We start from the raw sequence: 17630 nt of genomic DNA on the forward strand, positions 1-17630 counted from the left end.
AAAATCAGATTAATGAAAATTAGAATTATATTTTGAGTAGGATATTGGACTGTCACCAGGACATGGCCACTTCATGCTGTCTGATGTTTCCAGAGTGGAGAGCAGCAGCCTTGTCTGATGGTTGCTGTTACGAGGATACCACTGTGTTAGTGAGTCTGTGACAATGCCCTATGGGTAGCAGTCAGATTAGCAGGTGTGAGCATAACAAAGCAACTGATGTTAACAAAAGAGTTTCAGAATTCCCTAGGAGCTCCATGAGTGATAGCATTTTTACTTGGTAAATGTTTAGAAAAGTTATAAAATTTCAAAAATTGATGTAACTTGTTCCAGCTTTTCACAGCCATAAAAGTAGAGTTTAAAAAAAAAAAAAAGGACATTTTCATTAACAGACTCTTAACAAACGTTTAGAACCTATGACACCACAAGCAGGAACTCCAGTGACATGTTGTGCACATAGTAAAGAATTACAAGAGTCCCTTTTCCCTCCAATGCTTTGACATGGGCCTAGATTCTCAACCTGGGCTAGAAGTGCTGTCTAGGCAAGCAGTGAGCAGCCTTTGGACACAGCAGTGCCAAGCAACACTTGTTAGAGGTCATAAAGGACAGAACTAATGAGTGGGTCATCTAAGAGTAGCTTAGTCATGCTATAAAAATGGCGATCGAAGGTGGGAGGACCTTCTCCCTAAAATGACAACAGATGCAAGAGGGCCTTAAGCAGCTGCCAATCTGACAGATTGTCCCTGACCACTTGTTCTCCACGTCATCAAAGCTTCTAAAGCTCTGTCTTTTGGAAAAGAGAGCCCTGAAATGTTCTTTCACAAGGCAGGAAGCGGAGAGGGCAAGTAGCTATTCAACTCATGTTATAGGACCATTCAAACCATGTAAAATGAACACTCCTTCTCCTATGGGAATAAACTTCCTGGGATAAGAAGGTGAGATTGAAGCTAAGTCATTTGTATAGATTAAGCACATGATAACCACCAAAAGCCGGCTTACCAGCACCCTGAGATCCCACCTGTTGGAGTAGCTCTAGGTGAGCACCATCGTATTTCTCTCAGCAGTACACAGACACTGATATGTCCAAGTCCTGAGACTGGGTTTACGGGTTTTGGCTAACACACCTTTTCTAGTTAGCTTTTAAGAACATAAAGTTTTGTCTATTACCAAGAATCTATATAGCCAAATAAAGGGCATTGAGGGATTGGAGATGAGAAAGGAGTGCTTGTATCACATCAGTTCATTCAGCAAGCCTGCACTGGGACTTGCAAGATTGAAATTTTCCCATCTCCATATCTGGAGATTTCTAGCAGATGTAGCTCAGCCAGAGACAGGACGGTGCTAACCACTAGTGGGGTTAGAATTCTGTTTCCACTGGGGACAAATCATTTCTGACCATTTCAACCTTCCCTGAAAAGCTGTCTGTCATGAGGAAGAATGTATTAACCTGACTTCCAAACACCAAGGAAGAATGGGAAATATTACACATGGTATGATTTTAAGGCCAGGAAACGTATGGACATCTGCCCCTCTTCTTTCTAACCACCCAGAGTGTAAAAGTCCTACAAATCACAAGACAATTGGGGATACCTTGGAGAAGAATACCAGGCTCAGTTTTCAACTCTAATTTTGTTTTCCATTTGGCTCTCTTGGACAAATGATGGCGTGCTGTTTAAAATTTTACCCCAATGACAAATCTGTCAGCCCAAGAAGTCTGGGAGTCTTCCTGAAATCCAAGGCTTTCACCAGCTCAGGGTTTTTTAAAGGCTATAGAGCCTGCGGTTCTTTGCATTTCTTGACTCAGCCTGTGATGTGTGGAAATTGAAGGTCGTCTCTTGGTTCATCCTTTGGTCAGAGCAAGAACAATGGAGGTCCATTGTTTTTCCAGGGAAATTTACTTCTAAGGGGGAGATCCCATACACCCTTTTGGAAGTGATTTTGGTGACTTAATCATTTCTAACTTCTGTTTTTAAAATTCAGGATTTGACTTTTTAAATGCAATTTAGCTCTTTAAACTGAACACACATGGACTTCATTTCATTAGTAAGGCTTCAGTTTGCACTGCATATTGTGTTCCTTCTGCTACTTTTAACTTTTCTGATAGAATGTTTTACTATATAAAGCAACTTGCATTTTTTATTGTTTCAAGGGTTTTTGCTTTTTTTTTTTTTATAGGTCTCAAACATCCTGCAGTGTATATAATAGGGAAACTCTTGCTAGCTCCATTTGAGATACAAAGGCTACATAAGAGATCAGTGACTCAACTAGCCTGGGTGCAATGGGAGCCAGGACAAGCACATAGTTCTTCCAACCCCTGCTCTATACTCTACAGTCCCCTGAAGCCTCACTACTCAAAGTATGTACCAAGTGTCAACAGCATCGCCATCACCTGGGAGGGATTTGACATTCAAAATCTCAGGCCCTGCCCCAGACCCACTGAATCAGAGTCTGTGCTGTAACAAGGTCCCAGGTGATTCCTAAGCACAGTCCTCTTTGAGGAACTCTGTTCTGGACTACCCTTAAGTGTAGGGACACATTTTCCTGTAGCTCCAGTTTCCAGTTGTATTTCTCACTCAAGGATCTCACTGCTTACATTTCTAAGACGGCAAATCCCACTTTCTTGAACACACTTACTTCCCACTTAAACCCTACCCCCAACAACCCCCCTCTTCCCCCTCTGACAAGTTACCTTTTCAGTGTCTTCCGTTAGAATCCGTTATGAAGCCCCTCGTGTAAACAACATCTTGGGAGGGACGAGGATCTATTTTTGAAAGTGTGAAAGGGAGAAATGAGCCAAATGCGTTCAGCAGATGTCAGGCAGCACGTGACCACGATCGGATGAGGGGAGGAGGATGGGGAAGGGAAGCCGCGGACAGGGATAGAGATGCCTGCTATGACTTGTCATTAGTTTTTGGTTTTTTTGGCTTTTTTTTTTTTTTTTAAGCCCAGCCCTCCCTCTGGAAATAGCACTGTAGACCAACATTGCAAAGCCCGGATATTCTCTATCTACCTCTCACAGGAGAGAATTTCTCTGGGGAAAGGTTTCTTGGCCACTTCATTTCAAATAACCATTAGAAGTCCAGGGCTAGGTTAACCACTGCTACCCAAGAGGCACAGCACTGCAAGAGGAGTAAGTCTTATAACTCGGGTGCTTGGCTGTGCTTTTATCCCCACGATTTGCCTAAGGAAAATCGTTCTGAGCCAAGCAGTGGGGTCTGTGCCAAAAACAAGCTTTCTTCAACCGACCGTGGGTAGATACAGAAGACACCTGCCAGGACAGTAGTGTTAATTCCTTGCTCCCTCTGGTGACTCAGTTGCCTGCCTAACATTCTCAGTAGTGCTCTGGTAATGATCCAGGTCATGCCGTGCTATAAATAGAGTGAGTCATATGTTCCAGTTTGCCAGTGACAAGCTCAGCTTATGCCTGTTGTCCCCCTGCAATTATTAATGGCATTCCCTTTTCACTCTCAAAGTGCCCCAGTTTGGATGATAAATTATACAGCCACTCTGGATATAAATGACACCCAGAAAAAAAAATGCACTGGCTATTTCCCAGTCCTGGATGCTGACAACATGCTAACGATTGCTTTAGAGCCTTGGTTTGCTCCTCTCTTCTTCAAGGGGAGAGCTGTCAAAGTCAGCAGCCGTCCTCTCTTGCACAGCTGCCTGCTCACTGTGCCTGGGTTGCAAGACCCAGCCACATGGGTCGCCCCGGTGTGATGATGCCCACACACCCCAGAACGTGGACCTCAGCTGAAGGCACGCTTCTCTGATCGGAGAACAGGCCCTGAATCAAAAGGGGATGTTTTGATATTTTTCCAACTGTGTATGTTTTACCACTTTCAGCGCAGTGTAAGGTTTATGGTCATGTGGCCTAATATGTTGAACAGAAGCAGGCACCACAAGCACCGATCCTAATTCTGCCGAAGATTTAAACTTGGGCAAGTGTTCCGTTTCGTCTTCTTTGGAACTGGAGCAAGGACAGGGCTACCGCAGAGCAGTGTTCCAAGGATTAACCAAGAGACAAGCCTTTTAATGAATGTCACATGTGAGATAACTAACTTGACATAATGGCACCAACAGGGAGAACGAGTTACTTTTCTAGAGCACAAAAGGCCTAAAATGTCCTTTACTTCTTGTCACTTGTTTTCCTTTTATATGTCCTTACCAATAGCTGTATTTCCTAGCAAGCTTCAAAACGTGAATGAAATAATAATGCAGTTTGGTTCTAAACATCACAGAAAAATCTCTAAGTAACAGAACAGCTATTTACTGCTTTTAGTAATTAACCAAAATATAAACACTTGAGTCGACATTGGGCCAAAAGCATTATTACAGATTAAATTACTGCTTTAATCCATCAGTCCTCGACTTATATCTGGAGATTACTTTATTCTTCACACAGAACAGGAACGACCAGGTTCTATGATATTATTTTAATTAATTTTTACAAGCTGCATCTAAGAGAGAAACGATATAAAAGTATATACCATGAAATGAGTAAGTACTAGGCTATACGATGTCATGTAAAAAGAGCAAAATACAAAATAATATGTACACTAAGACTCTACCTATAGAAGATATTGAACAAACTAGTTATGTCGGGATCGTGGAAATATGGGTAATTTTTTAAATTTATCTAGTCTTCCTATATAATCTTTTCACTTAAAATAGAATATTTCCCAAAAGGGCACATGGCCATGTTAATACTTGCAGTTAGGTGTTCATATACAGAATACATATGATGCAGACACCAGGACTTGAGCTTCTGATGAGTCCAGCAATCTAATCCAATCATAATCCGGGAGGATTTCAACCCCTCTCTCACGCAGTATTCTGCCCTCAGCCTCTCCCTGGCAAGGACCACATGACCGCCATCTCGACTGTTTACGGCTACTGCGAAAGTTCCTAACTAGGACCCAAGCAGGAAAAGGAGCAATGCTTCCTGGTTGTGACCAAATTCAAACCAGAGACCTGGAAACATCAGGCTTTGAACCACACCCACTTCCCAACCCATTTAGTGGGTCTGCCATTAACTACTAATATTTATAAGAGAAACAAGTCAGCCTTCCAATATCAAAGACTGTGATTTTAGAACGCACCTCACAATGTTCTTAGAGTAAACATATAGTAAACATCCCTGTGGGAAAGGAGTCTAAATTTTAGGTATGAGTCGTCTCTCAAAATCAACAAGGCACAGTGTCTGAGAGCAATGGGGGCCCAGATTAAGACTTTCCTAGGCAAGAGGCCTCTAGGTACTAAGACCAAAGTAATTCTGGCTAATTTCACGTGGGAAGATACAAAAGAAATGTTCAAATGCATTTATGCTGTTTCTCTCAAGGAACTGAGCTGGAACAAAAAGCGCATCGGGAAGGACTTTTGCTTTGATTAGGGTCATCAGCCTTTGAAAGGCATCTGCATTTCACAAGCGCGGCATTTCAAATCAGGAGCTCAACTTCAGCTGGGAGATAATCTATAATCAATCTAAATCACTCCTCAAACCAAAAATTAACTTTAACAATAAAAATGGTAAACAAAAGCATAATAAATGAATTTGTGAATACTTCTGCCTCCACCGAAACTGACCAGCCTGGATGGTCAGCCTTGATCTGGCTTCTCAGAGTACTCAGGTTTATGTTCCGTGAAAGGCACTCTAGGCTAATCACAACGTGTTAGGCACCTGTGTCTGTATGCTCCCTATAGCATTTGGACAGCATAATAAAGGGGGGTCAAAAGCCTCTCCATGAGACTGAAATACACTTTGTTATTTTCTTTGAAAATTTTCACCTTCGTAATATAAAAGCTTAGGTTTGGGTTTTGGAGCGTAACTTTTACATTCTTTTTATACTAAAAAAAAAACACACACGTACAAACTGACCCCCAAAGAGACCTTTAGACAAGTAGATAAGAATTGGCAATAGAATAGGAAGGCATTTTGGATAAGACATCCCCACGTACAAATGAAGAACTATGGCCAGGAAAGTGATCAGAAGGAACTTGGGTTTTCTTTCTTTCTTACTTTCGTTCATTCTTTCATCCTTTCTTTTCCTTTCCTTCCTCCCTCCCTTCTTTCTTTCTTCCTCCTCTCCCTCTCTCTCCCCTTCTTCCTCCCTTTATCCTTTCTTCCTTTTATTAGAAACCAAGTTTACTATGACTTTTGCCTTCAGTACCACACTCAGAGCCTCACAAGTCAAGTTCCCACTTAAGCATAATAACAACAACTCTGTCTTAAGTTGGGATATGGGGTAAAGCTTTGTTCCAGAAAGGTTGCAAGCGGGACACTGGGTACAGCTTAATGATCTTTACTTTCAGATTCTTTCCCATCTTTGAAACCTTTGCAAGAGTTCCTGAGTCCAAAGGAGACGGCTGAGGGCCTGCCCTCTCTCTTCTGCCCCAAACCCTGTTCCTGGGGCAACTAGGAATCTCCTGTGAAATCTGGGGATGTCAGCAAGTTCAATGTCTCTGAAGAGGTTAACCCAGTAAGAAACGTCAGCCAGCTGCACAGGCAGCTTTGAACACGCCCCACGCTGAGAAGCGCGCAAGTGGAGCAAGGGAGAGCGGGCCGGTCATTCACCTGTACGGAGAGGCCGTCCCCCACGAGAGGTAATCGGTGGGTCTCGGAGCAGGACGAGGGACGATGGGCTGCTCCACGGCAGTCACCTCCCCTGAGTAGGATTTAAGGAGGGAAGCGTTTTTATTGGCCAGCATGGCTCTCTCATTCCTGCGGAATTTAGCTCTTCGGTTCTGAAACCACACCTGGAAGATTGCAGGGAGGCGAGAAGGGCAGGTGGAGGGAGAGAAAAAAGAAAAGAAGAAGTTACACGAGTGAAGTTCTGGTTCATTTTACCATATAAGGCTTTCCACGGATGATATCTCATGGGTCCGGAATTTCCCCGAGAACAGCAGAAATATGCCATTATCCTCTCCTAGTGGGCCACGTTGTAGAGCTATTAAGGGTTAAGACTATTGTAACAGGACGATGAAGTACTTCCAATAATCAAGCCTCCAGAGATGGGATCCATGACTGAGCCACGTGATGTGAAAACGTAGGTTATGGACCCTGCTGTAATCAACAATCAAGAAGAAGAAGAAAAATCTCATTAGACTTCGGCCGCAGGTAACAATACCATTTCTAAAAGTTGTTTTTTGTTGTTGTTCAAAATTCTCCAAAACGTGAAAATTTCACCTGCTACTTTTTCATGATAATTATTAGATATTTAAAGAAAATTCCAGATTCCCCCAAAAGTAGATCCTGAGGCAAGTATTTAAGAAGTAAATGGTTAATTTGGGAAGTGTACTGAACATCAGTAGGGGACAGGAGGACTGTAGAGAAGAAAAGGCGGCCACCGAAGGGGCACTATTCGCAGCCCCTACTATTCGCAGCCCCTAGGTGGTGCAAATGTAAGAGCTCGGCTGCTAACTAAAAGTTAGAGGTTCGAGTCCACCCGGAGGTGCTTCAGAAGAAAGGCCTGGTGATCTCCTTCTGAAAAATGAGTACTGAACACCCTGTGGAGCCCAGTTCTACACTGACATAGGTCACCAAGGGTCAGGGTCGACTCTATGGCAACTTTATTTTTTTATTTTTAAACTAAGCCAGCTATCTCTGTGGCCGATTGGAGCTCGCTCCCACAGGGACTCTGAAGACTCATGTAGGTCACATTCTTGGGAGTTAGCCACCCGAAGTTTGAGAAGCTGGGTATTTTGACACCAGCTCCCATCAGTCAGTGCTGTTGACGTTCCAGCGCTCCTGGCATGCTGAATGCAAGCAGCATAGTCCCTGCAGGTCTAGCAAGAACCTTCTGGCTTGGAAATGCAGATGCTAAAGGTTGGAAGTCGGCTGGAGTACCTTCAATTGTAGGGTTTGTGTGAGCAACACTGACAGCATGTGCCGTGGCTAAAAGCAGACCTACCATTTAGTAAGTGCCGGGACAGCTAAGAGCTGATAGGGGCACATTACATGGTTTCCAGTCACCCTGACAATTCCACATATTCGTTTTTTTTATTTATATTTTTAGAGTTGAGCCAACAGAGGTTCCATGAGATTAAGTCATCTGTTCAAGAGCACTCAAGTAAATGGCAGAGATTGTTAACTCCAGAATGCCCAACTCATGATCACACAATCATCTTAAACTGCCGTGAAAGTATTTCATTCATTTACTCATTCAAGACCTGTTTCTGGAGTACCTGCTGGGTCCCAGTCCCTGTGCCAAACCCTGGGAGGACAGAGTAGAAAAAGGCCAATTCTCTCCTTGGTCACTTGCTCACTCTTTCTCATTTTTAGCTTGAGATACAATTATACCAAAACAAAAATAGTGCTTAATTCCATGTGATGAAAATCAATTCACCAGAGGAAATAGAAATAAAAAATTCACATGTGAAATGATAATCAATCATGAACATTACAGTAATGTAAATGGTAAATAAAATAATGAGATATTATCTCCCAACATAGTTAACTTTTTAAAAAATTCTAATAATCAAGGTGCTCATAGGAAGGGGGAGTGTATACTGGCATGTTCCTTGCTGGGCAGTAATTTGGCAAGACGTATAAAGATCCTTTTAAAATGCTCATGACAATTATGCATAAAAAATTCCAAACATTATACAAAAAGTTATATAGTTATAGAATTATACAAGAAGTTAACCATCTTAACATCTGAGTCTTGGGATTTTGGGTGATATGTGTATTCTCTGCCCTTAAACAGCTCATAAACTATTAAAGGAAGGGAAGCATGCGAATTTGAAAACCACAAAACAAGAATTACAGGCACAGTTACAGAAACACAGGACAAGGTGTGGGAGGAGGACATCCTATGGTGTGGAGCAGGGCAGCTGCACAGCGTAGGGGACACGAGTCCCGTGAACTGTTATGTCACCGGTGCTTTGTGGAGTTTTGCAGCATGAAGGCCCTGGGTGGGAATCAGTAAAGCTGGAATCTGGACATCTCGTCCTCGACTTCCCAGCCACCTGCTCTTCTGCTTCTAATGTGCCCTTTACGTTGCTATTGTTGTTCGTTGCCATGAGCTGGCTTCAACTCATGGTGACCTGAAGTAGAACAGAACCAGATGTTGCCAGTTCTATCCCATCCTCATGATCACTGGTACGTCTGAGTCCATTGCTGCAGCCAGTGTGTATGCTGAGCGCCTTCCAGCCTAGCGGCTCATCTTCCAGCACTGTACCGGACAATATTCTGTTGTGGTCCACAGGGCTTTCACGGACTAATTTTCAGAAGTACCTCATCACCAGGCCTTTCTTCCTAACCCATCCTAGTCTGGAAGTCCACTGAAACCTGGTCACCATGGGAGACCCTACTGGTATTTGAAATGTTGGTAGCATCATAGAAACATGTAAGCTACCACACTGTGACAAACTGACAGATAGTTGGTGGATATTGCTATTAGGGTTATCATTTTAAATGCAAATATAATCACATAAGCACCCTGCTTTATACCATCCATGGCTCCCCATCACTCCCAGAATGGAATCAAAACTTCTTACCATGGAACAAAAGGCTCCTCAGGAACTAGCTATTTGTCCACCAATCCAGCCACACTGTGCATCACTCAGACCTCATGACTGGCCCTGTATCATTCCACCTCACACTTGGAACTCATGACAACCTGCAGACTCGGCCTGTATGTGTTAGGCTAGTTCCCTTCATATACTCATGCCAGTGCTGCCTCTGTCTGTAAGTCTTCCTCTCTTTGTCCAGCTGTTAAAACCCATGTGGGTTTCAAGATTCAACTTTAATGTTACCTCCTCTGTAAACTGTTTCAGTGGAAAGAACATGAACTTTAAAGTGTGCCTAACAGAGTTGGATAAAAATACTGTTCCATTACTTTAAAGATTTGTCCTTGGATGAGCTATGTAATTTATCTGATCCTTTGCCTCCCAATCAATAAAATGGAGATAACAACACTCTCAAGTCTGCTTTGAGAGTTGGCACATAAAGAGAGCTCAACCAAAAACCAAATCCAATGCTGTTGAGTCAATTCTGACTCACGGTGACCCTACAGGACAGAGTAGAACTGCTCCATAGGGTTTCCAAGGAGTGACTGGTGGATTCAAACTGCTGACCTTTCAGTTAGCAGCCAAACACTTAACCACTGTGCCACCAGGGTTCCAAAGAGTGCTTACCAACCAAAAAAAAACCAAACCCAGTGCCGTCGAGTTGATTCCGACTGATAGCGATGGTGCTTGGTAAATGTTTATTCTCTCCCTCTTTCTCCAGGCAGGTTCAATCATTCCTTCCTCTGGGCTATCACTAATTCTTGTGCATCCCTTTAGTGTCGGAATTATGTCACCACATTACATGAGCGTGGTTTGTACATCTATATTCTCGGCTCCCAGTCCATAACATCCTTGAGGGAAGGAACTTGTCCATTTGTCCCCAACACCAAAACAGTTCCAAGTATATAATAGGTGCTCAATAAATGTTTGAGGGGAAAAAAGGAGAAGGAAATGAGGGAAGGAGGAAGAAATGAATTTTGCAAGACTCTTCTGGGTGTTATGGGACTTACAAAGATGAATTAGCCATAGCCTCCATCCAAAAGGAGCTTGCTATGTAGCAGGGGAAATTGACCCACAGACAAGATAATACCCATCAGGTTATGGTAAATGCCATGAGTATATAAGCAAAGAAGCCCAGCGTCAGAAGGGACTGGTTTAAACTGGGAAAGAGTAAGACTTCACGAGCGAGGGGGGAGAAACTTCTGTCCCACTCATTTAGGAAAAGGTCACAGCTCTGACAGCCATTAGGACATAGTGCGGGGGGAATGGAGGAAAAGAACATCATTTTAACATATAAGAAAAGCATTTGTCTGTTGCTTGATGGGGGCAAAATAGTCCCCCAACCAAAAATCCCTCTCTCATATTTCTTTTTTTAATTTCCAGCATCAACCAGCCCAGTGTTATCCTCTTCAGGTTTCCTTCTTTAATATTCAAATCTGTGGGGCAAAAGGGTGTTTCCAGGTACATCGGGCCATTGCTCTAAAATTATTCATTACACCACTGCAGGCCAAGCTCTGGGCAAAAGACATAGGGTTTGCAAGAGAAAGGAAGGGATTTAAGTGCAGAAGTAGAGAGCTATGGTAAGTGCCACGGGGGAGAAACGTAGGAAAACTAACCTCACAGTTCTGCTTGGATGGTGGATGGAAGAGCCAGATTGAGTTTTGTTCCTCTGGCTTACGCTGACCTGAGTCCTGAGGGATTGTGAACCAGTAACGTATACACCTTCATCCATTCTTTCTTCTAGCCTGTCCTCTGGTAGCCTCACAGGGCCCAGACAACTTCCCCTTTTGTTACTGACATTTTCCTTCAGTCTCTTGGGTACTGCTTTTAGGTGAGGTCTCTGCCTTCCGGTGCAGAAACACTTGATAATTTCTCCTCAGGCTGCAGGGACCTCTAGGACCCTCTCCCTCAGCCCAACAACTATCTGTCACACTTTGCTGTGCCTCAGGGTGGAGACATGTTTCCAACCCTCAAGGCCTTTCAGTCTAGCTGAGGTCTGTTAGTGAAGAGGGTTATCATTTGCAGAAAGAACGCCCTCAAACTCAGACTAAACATAGCTATACAAACAATAATCTCTTTAAGGAGAAAGACAGATTTGGCCCACCCCTCATCAAAACAGCAGCTGACCACTGCAGCATGGAAGACAACATAGCCCCTGTAATCTGACTTCAGCACAGATTGCAAAGCACTCCTCAAAAATGCATTTAGCCATTCAAAGTTCATTGTAGTGGTTAAAAACATGAGCTCTGGGTCTGCGTATCTGTGTTCAAATTCTAGTTCAGCCGCTTCTGAGCTGTGTGGCTTTGGCAAAATACCTTAACCTCTCTGTGCCTCAGTTTCCTCAGTTGCAAGGTGAAGAACAGTATCCATCTCATCGAATTGTTATATTCAACAGATTAGTTTATATAAAGGACTTACAACACTACTTGGCAAATCAGGGCTCAAGGATTACTAGTTATTGTATTATTATCATTATCATTTTTCCTAACTACAGATTAAATCATTTTCTAACGACACCTGTCTGTCAGTTTGTTGCACTGTGCTGGCTTGTGTGTTGCTGAAAGCTAAGCCACCAGTATTTCAAATACCAGCAGGGTCACTCATGGTGGACAGGTTTCAGTGAAGCTCCCAGACTAAGACAGACTAGGAAGAAAGGTCTGGAGATCTATTTCCAAAAATTAGCCAATGAAACTGTATGGAACACAACACAATATTGTCCTATATAATAATGCAAGGTGAGTGCCCTAGGTTGAAAGGCACTGCACGAAAACCACAATGATGGACTCAAACATGCCGATGATCATGAAGACGGAGCAGGAATGGAGCCAAACCAATGGCAACTAATAACAACATCATTTTATAAATGTCTGGCTTGCAGTTGATGTGCCATAGCATTAATGTTGGAAAAAATTGATATTATCTCTTTACCCAGTTTTCCCTGCCCTTATCCTTCCTCACTTTACAGAGAGGCCGTGAGGATAAATGAAATCATCCCCTGAATCTGCTCTCAAGGCAGTTCCTGAGTACAGAGTCTTTAATGTATTCATGTCTCACTCCCACCGGTGTCTGTCATCGTGTGTCATGAGTGTCTTGAAGATCTTCACGTCCACAAAGGCTGGGAGGAAAGCCAAAGGAGGACAGAGAGTTCATCTCTTTGGCCACCTTAGAGCTTATCTTGAAAGCTGGGGCAGCGAAGTGAAATGCTCAGAGGGATGGTGTTGGTGTCATGAATCTGGGAAGGTGGGAAATGACAGGGAGGAGGAGGGACTGTAGCAAGGACAATCCCATCCTACCTAAAAGCATTCTATTCAATTCTTTAAAATACTTGGCTACCCAAAGAAACAGCTAGAAACTGGATTCTGCTTTCATGCAGCCACTTTTGAGTACCAGCCCAGCCTGAAACCTAAAATTGGGGTTTAGGCGGTCTTCATAGATGTGCCCGTGGGAAGGAGGCTCTGCAGTGCCAGCCTCCCACAGTGTGAATTACCTGCACTCTTGCCTCAGTGAGGTTCACCCTGCGGGCCAGGTCTTCTCTCACAAAAGCATCCGGGTAGTGTGTCCGCTCGAAGACGCGCTCCAGAGCCTGCAGCTGGCTGCTGTTGAACGTGGTCCTGTTCCTCCTCTGCTTTCTCTTCTTCTTCTCTTCTGAGTTCAGCTGGTCATCTGGAATTGAAGAGACTGAGGATAAGGAGCCAAAATCACTTTGGGGATCCAGGTGACCCTTCTTTACTATATACCTACAGTAAGATATTGCTTCATTTCCTCACTCCCGTCTACAGCCAAATGCCACTGTCAGTGGGCAAATGTGGGAACTGGTGTTTGCGAGTTTATATGTCAAGAACTCCTAGAAGTTCTGAGGCTTGCTTTTTCTTCTAAATCTCGGCCCAGACCTGATCTGTCAGAGGGACATTTCACGCATTCTCCTTCAAGCCCGTTTTGTCAAAGAGGGTTAAAGGAAAACCTGGTCCTGCCCATGTTCTCTGAACTTCTCCAGAGATGGGAGAATTATATATTGCTTTTAGTTTATTTTTCTTAGACAATATATATTCATTCATTTAGTTTCATAATCCAAGTAGACCGCCTGTTCCCTGGTTCCTTCTCTCCCAACATATATATGCAGGGACCCAAATTCAGAGTAGGAAAGGCGAAACCATTTGCAAACCAAATTAGAAGGGTTTCTGTCTTACCCCGCACCCTCCTGGAAGCTGTAACTCATGACTGCATTCCTTCAAGGCTCCACGCTGTTGCTAAGGGGGTTTCTGGTCCTCAGCCTAGATCAAGGCTAGTGCCGCAACACCATCTGCCCAAGCTGCCATTAGCCTGGGATTCATTCGCCCTTTGAGGTCCCAAGAACAGGGAGCCACATTGAAAGATCCCTGAAGCTCTTTTACCCAAAAGTGAGTTTGGGGCCTTATTTAGGAACTGTTGGAGAATCACGTCCCCAAGTTTTGCCTATCAAGACCCCTCCTCGGTTTTCCGAGTTCCCTGGAAGCTAATCATGCAGCCTGCCCATGGCAGTTAGGGAATGGTGTACTCCCATCCCACCCCCTCCCATTCCACCCCTGTCAGGAGTGATGGATGTGTGAAGCTGAGCAGAATTCCAGCTGTGCTAACACGGCCATCAAACTATCACCCTGAGGCCCAAGCCGCTGCAGAGCCTGTGCGTCTTTCAGAGATTTACAGCACGGAGCTGTCAGGGTCCATGTCACATGCTCATTCTGGTGAACTGCACTTGTATTTCCAATAGTCAGCTCAGCCCAAAGAAACATACAAGGAGTGAGAGTGAGGGTGGAAGGAAGGAGGCCTTGGCCACTTGCTCACATTCTACAGAGAGTAGTTCTCAGCCTCTTTTTTTGCAGTGTGCGAAGTCTCCTAATCCTGTTTGAGTATAAACACTCAACACGAACACTCAACAAAACTGTGAGCACGAATCATGCTATCCTCCCTTAGCTATAATATTATTCTTATTGCAAACTGAGGGCATGTTCTACATTTGGTGTGAAATCAAGGTGTAAAGAGAGGGGCTCCTAGCCCAGGTCTCTCAAAGGCTGATGAGTGAGGCCTCTAAGTCTTGCTGCCTTGCCAGTGGAGATGCCCTCCTCCACAAGGCTGCCTCACCAGGAATGCCCTTAGAGCTCAGAACAGCGTCGCCACATTTCCTCTGGATACTGAAAGCACCCAGGCATAGAAAGCGCTTGCTGAATTTGTTTTCAGGGAAAAGTGAAACTTCTTGTGTCCTTAGCAAACTGTTCCTGTAGCAGAAAATCAGATGATCTCAACCAAATTTCTCCATCCAAGAAGCTGCTGTCACCCATTCTCTCTGCTTCATGGTAGAGCTGAATTTGATCTCATTTTTCTCATTTGTGGTATCTCAGCTAGGAGCCTGCTTTGATGGCACTTCTGTGACATTCAGTAAAAATGTCAGATCGGTGGCATCTTAAGAATGGAGCCAATTCAGCTTTCATGATTTCTGGGATCTGTCAAGGCCTGGAATATTCTAACCAACATCACCGATTATACCACTGTTCTTGGTAGTTGCCATTAAGTGGGCTCCAACTCGTGGCAATGTTATGTATAACAGAACTCAGTGCTGCCTGGTCCTGTGCCATCTTCATGATCATTGGTATGTTTGAGTCCACTGTTGTGGCTATCATGTCAACCCATCTCATTGAGGGTTTCTCTCATTTTTGCTGACCCTGTATAAGCAAAATTAGTTTACAATAATGTCAATAGTAGAATTCAACATCTAGGAGCAAATACCTTTCAGTAGTTTTCTTGCATTTGTACTCTCATTCCTTTTTAACAATTTGGAGACATTGTTGTTGTCCCCAGTATCGTTCCCAAGTCCTTCTGTCCAGGGTTCTATGTGTCTTGCACATCAAGTCTCTCTAGGCCATCCAAGCCTTTGTGACAGCACCGAGATCTGAATCCCACGCCTCAGTTAGATAGAACTCTGCAAAATCTCCTTAGCTTCCATACCTACCCCAAACTGGGACCAATTACAGAGATCTTAGGCTATTATTTTTCATCACATAAAGGAAATCCCTTATTAAACCGATCCTGTGATTTGTTTTCTTCCTTCGAAGAAAATTCTTTCTCAGCTATAACCACAAATCCTAAATCCTTTATGCTATTTTGTAAGCCTGTTTCTTCTGGTACTGCCAAAGTATGATCAAGACCCAGGATATTTTATGTTTTGTTCTTAGTACCACAACCTGCTACATAATCTCTCAGTAGTTCTCTGAGATCTTCCACTCTTCACTCAAATCCCACTGACTGTCCACCATAAACCACTGACTCCCCTGACGTGGGAGTAAGGGAAATGGAGAATTATCGTTTATGACAGGGAATAAATAGCTATGATGACCTGAAATGACGCCAGCAAAAGTTTCCCAGTGAATGTTCTTGTTGTTTTTAACAAATGAAAACACCAGTCCAGAACATGTTGAAGGTGAGAAAAGACATACAAATAAAAAGGATCTGGGGAGTCTGGATCTGGGAAATGTCCTTCAAAGCACAAGGATAATGGAAAGAGACAATGAGCGGGCAACTGAGACAGCTTGAGCGGCAGCCCTGCGGCCCGTCTGTCTTTGCTCACTAATCACTAGCTGTGAGCTCCCTGCTTTCCTCCAATTTCCTCCAAGAGCACAGGAGAGCAGAAGCCAACACAGGATCTTCAGCAGCACCACCAGAGGAAACGTAAACATTGCAGAGGCTTACAAATGTGGGCCATGTGAAGGACCTGGGACAAATACTTTTATCAGATTCTGTGCTCTGGTTGAATATCGGGATGGGGAGAAAACTGTATTTTTATCATTGCAAGAGGATCATCTTACTCGTAAAAACAGCCTTTACAAAGGTTGATTTTAAAGCATGCTAGCCAAGAATGTTGTCGTTGTTATTGTTAGGTGCTGTTGAGTCGATTTTGGCTCACAGCAGTCCCACATGACAGAGTAGAACTTTGTCATAAGGTTTTCTAGGCTGTTTTTTTTTTTTTTTTTTAATATTTATGGGAGCAGATCACCAGGTTTTACTTCATGGAGCTGCTGGTGGGTTCAAACAGCCAACCTTTCTGTTATGAGCTGAGCATTTAACCATTGGTCCACCAGGGCTCCTTTTTTTATCCAAGGGTACTGATGACCAGTTGAACATCAGGAAGCATCTCATTCTTTGGAATGAGGTTTTACCAACTGAATTGGGTAGGGTTGGGTAGGTTCACCAAGCTGCAGAATACCACAGGGGACGTGGATGTATTCTTATCAAAATCATAATGTTTCAAATCCAAGACAGTTGTGGATTTTATAATTTTTTTGATGATTGAGTCAACTGCAAGTATGACCTATTGCTACTCTTTCTAATAAAAACAAGCAACGTGACCTTATGAACACGTGTATTCTCGCTTAGAACCATGAGTCATTAAATATGAGCACCAAATAAAACTAAAGATACTGTCTAATACGCCCCCTTTATTTTACAGATAAGGTAAATGAAACCTAGAAGATTAAGGCCCCGAAGATTAAGCAAACATTGCTGAACACCGTAATGCAAGTTCATGACTGCGCCACAGCTACAATCTGGGGCTCCTAGTTCCATTCCACTCTTCACTGCAAATGACTATGTAAGAGAGGAAGGAACAAAGAAGCACCAGAGATATAAATAGAAACCACAACCCAGGGAAAATATTTACGGGAAAGATAGGGTTTTCCATACGAGCTATTATAAAGAAGGTCTCAGAAAGGTCCATGTGCATCACCTATTGTCATTCTTACCAGAATAGCTATAAAAAATACGCAACGGTTCTCATCTAGAATAGTGATTTTGATCCAAGTGTTTTGCTTTTTTTTTTTTTCATTGGCCCCCGTAAGTCCTTGCTTCATGAACTAAATATGTGCAGGGTTATTTTAGCACAGTAGTATACCTCCATCAAGGAGCCCTGGTGGTGCAATTAACCACTCAGCTGCTAACAGAAAGGTTGGCCATTCAAACTCACTTAACAACTGCAGGGGAGAAAGCCCTGGCGTTCTGCTTCCCTAAAGATTACAGCCTAGAAAACCCTATGTGGCAGGTCTACTCTGTCACATGGGGTTGCTATGAGTTGAAAGCAGCTCGATGGCGCCCAACAA

At 43.5% G+C, this 17630-nt stretch overlaps 1 protein-coding gene across 5 annotated transcripts in view; it reads right to left on the bottom strand.

Annotated features, from left to right (window-relative positions):
• Window positions 1-17630, bottom strand: part of PRRX1 (paired related homeobox 1) — an 85501-nt gene that overhangs the window by 12845 nt on the left and 55026 nt on the right. For 2 of the 5 annotated variants that reach the window (XM_049881259.1, XM_049881256.1), the window contains exons 2-3: window positions 12995-13185; window positions 6572-6753 (exon numbers count right to left, since the gene is read on the bottom strand). In XM_049881259.1, coding sequence (XP_049737216.1) covers window positions 6572-6753; window positions 12995-13185 — 373 coding nt within the window. Of the gene's footprint in view, window positions 1-2686; window positions 2759-6571; window positions 6754-12994; window positions 13186-17630 lie in introns of all 5 variants that reach the window. The other 3 variants (XM_049881260.1, XM_049881261.1, XM_049881257.1) reach the window with 3 other exon arrangements.

Source organism: Elephas maximus, chromosome 3 (genome assembly GCF_024166365.1).
Source record: "Elephas maximus indicus isolate mEleMax1 chromosome 3, mEleMax1 primary haplotype, whole genome shotgun sequence".
Classification (NCBI taxonomy): domain Eukaryota; kingdom Metazoa; phylum Chordata; class Mammalia; order Proboscidea; family Elephantidae; genus Elephas; species Elephas maximus.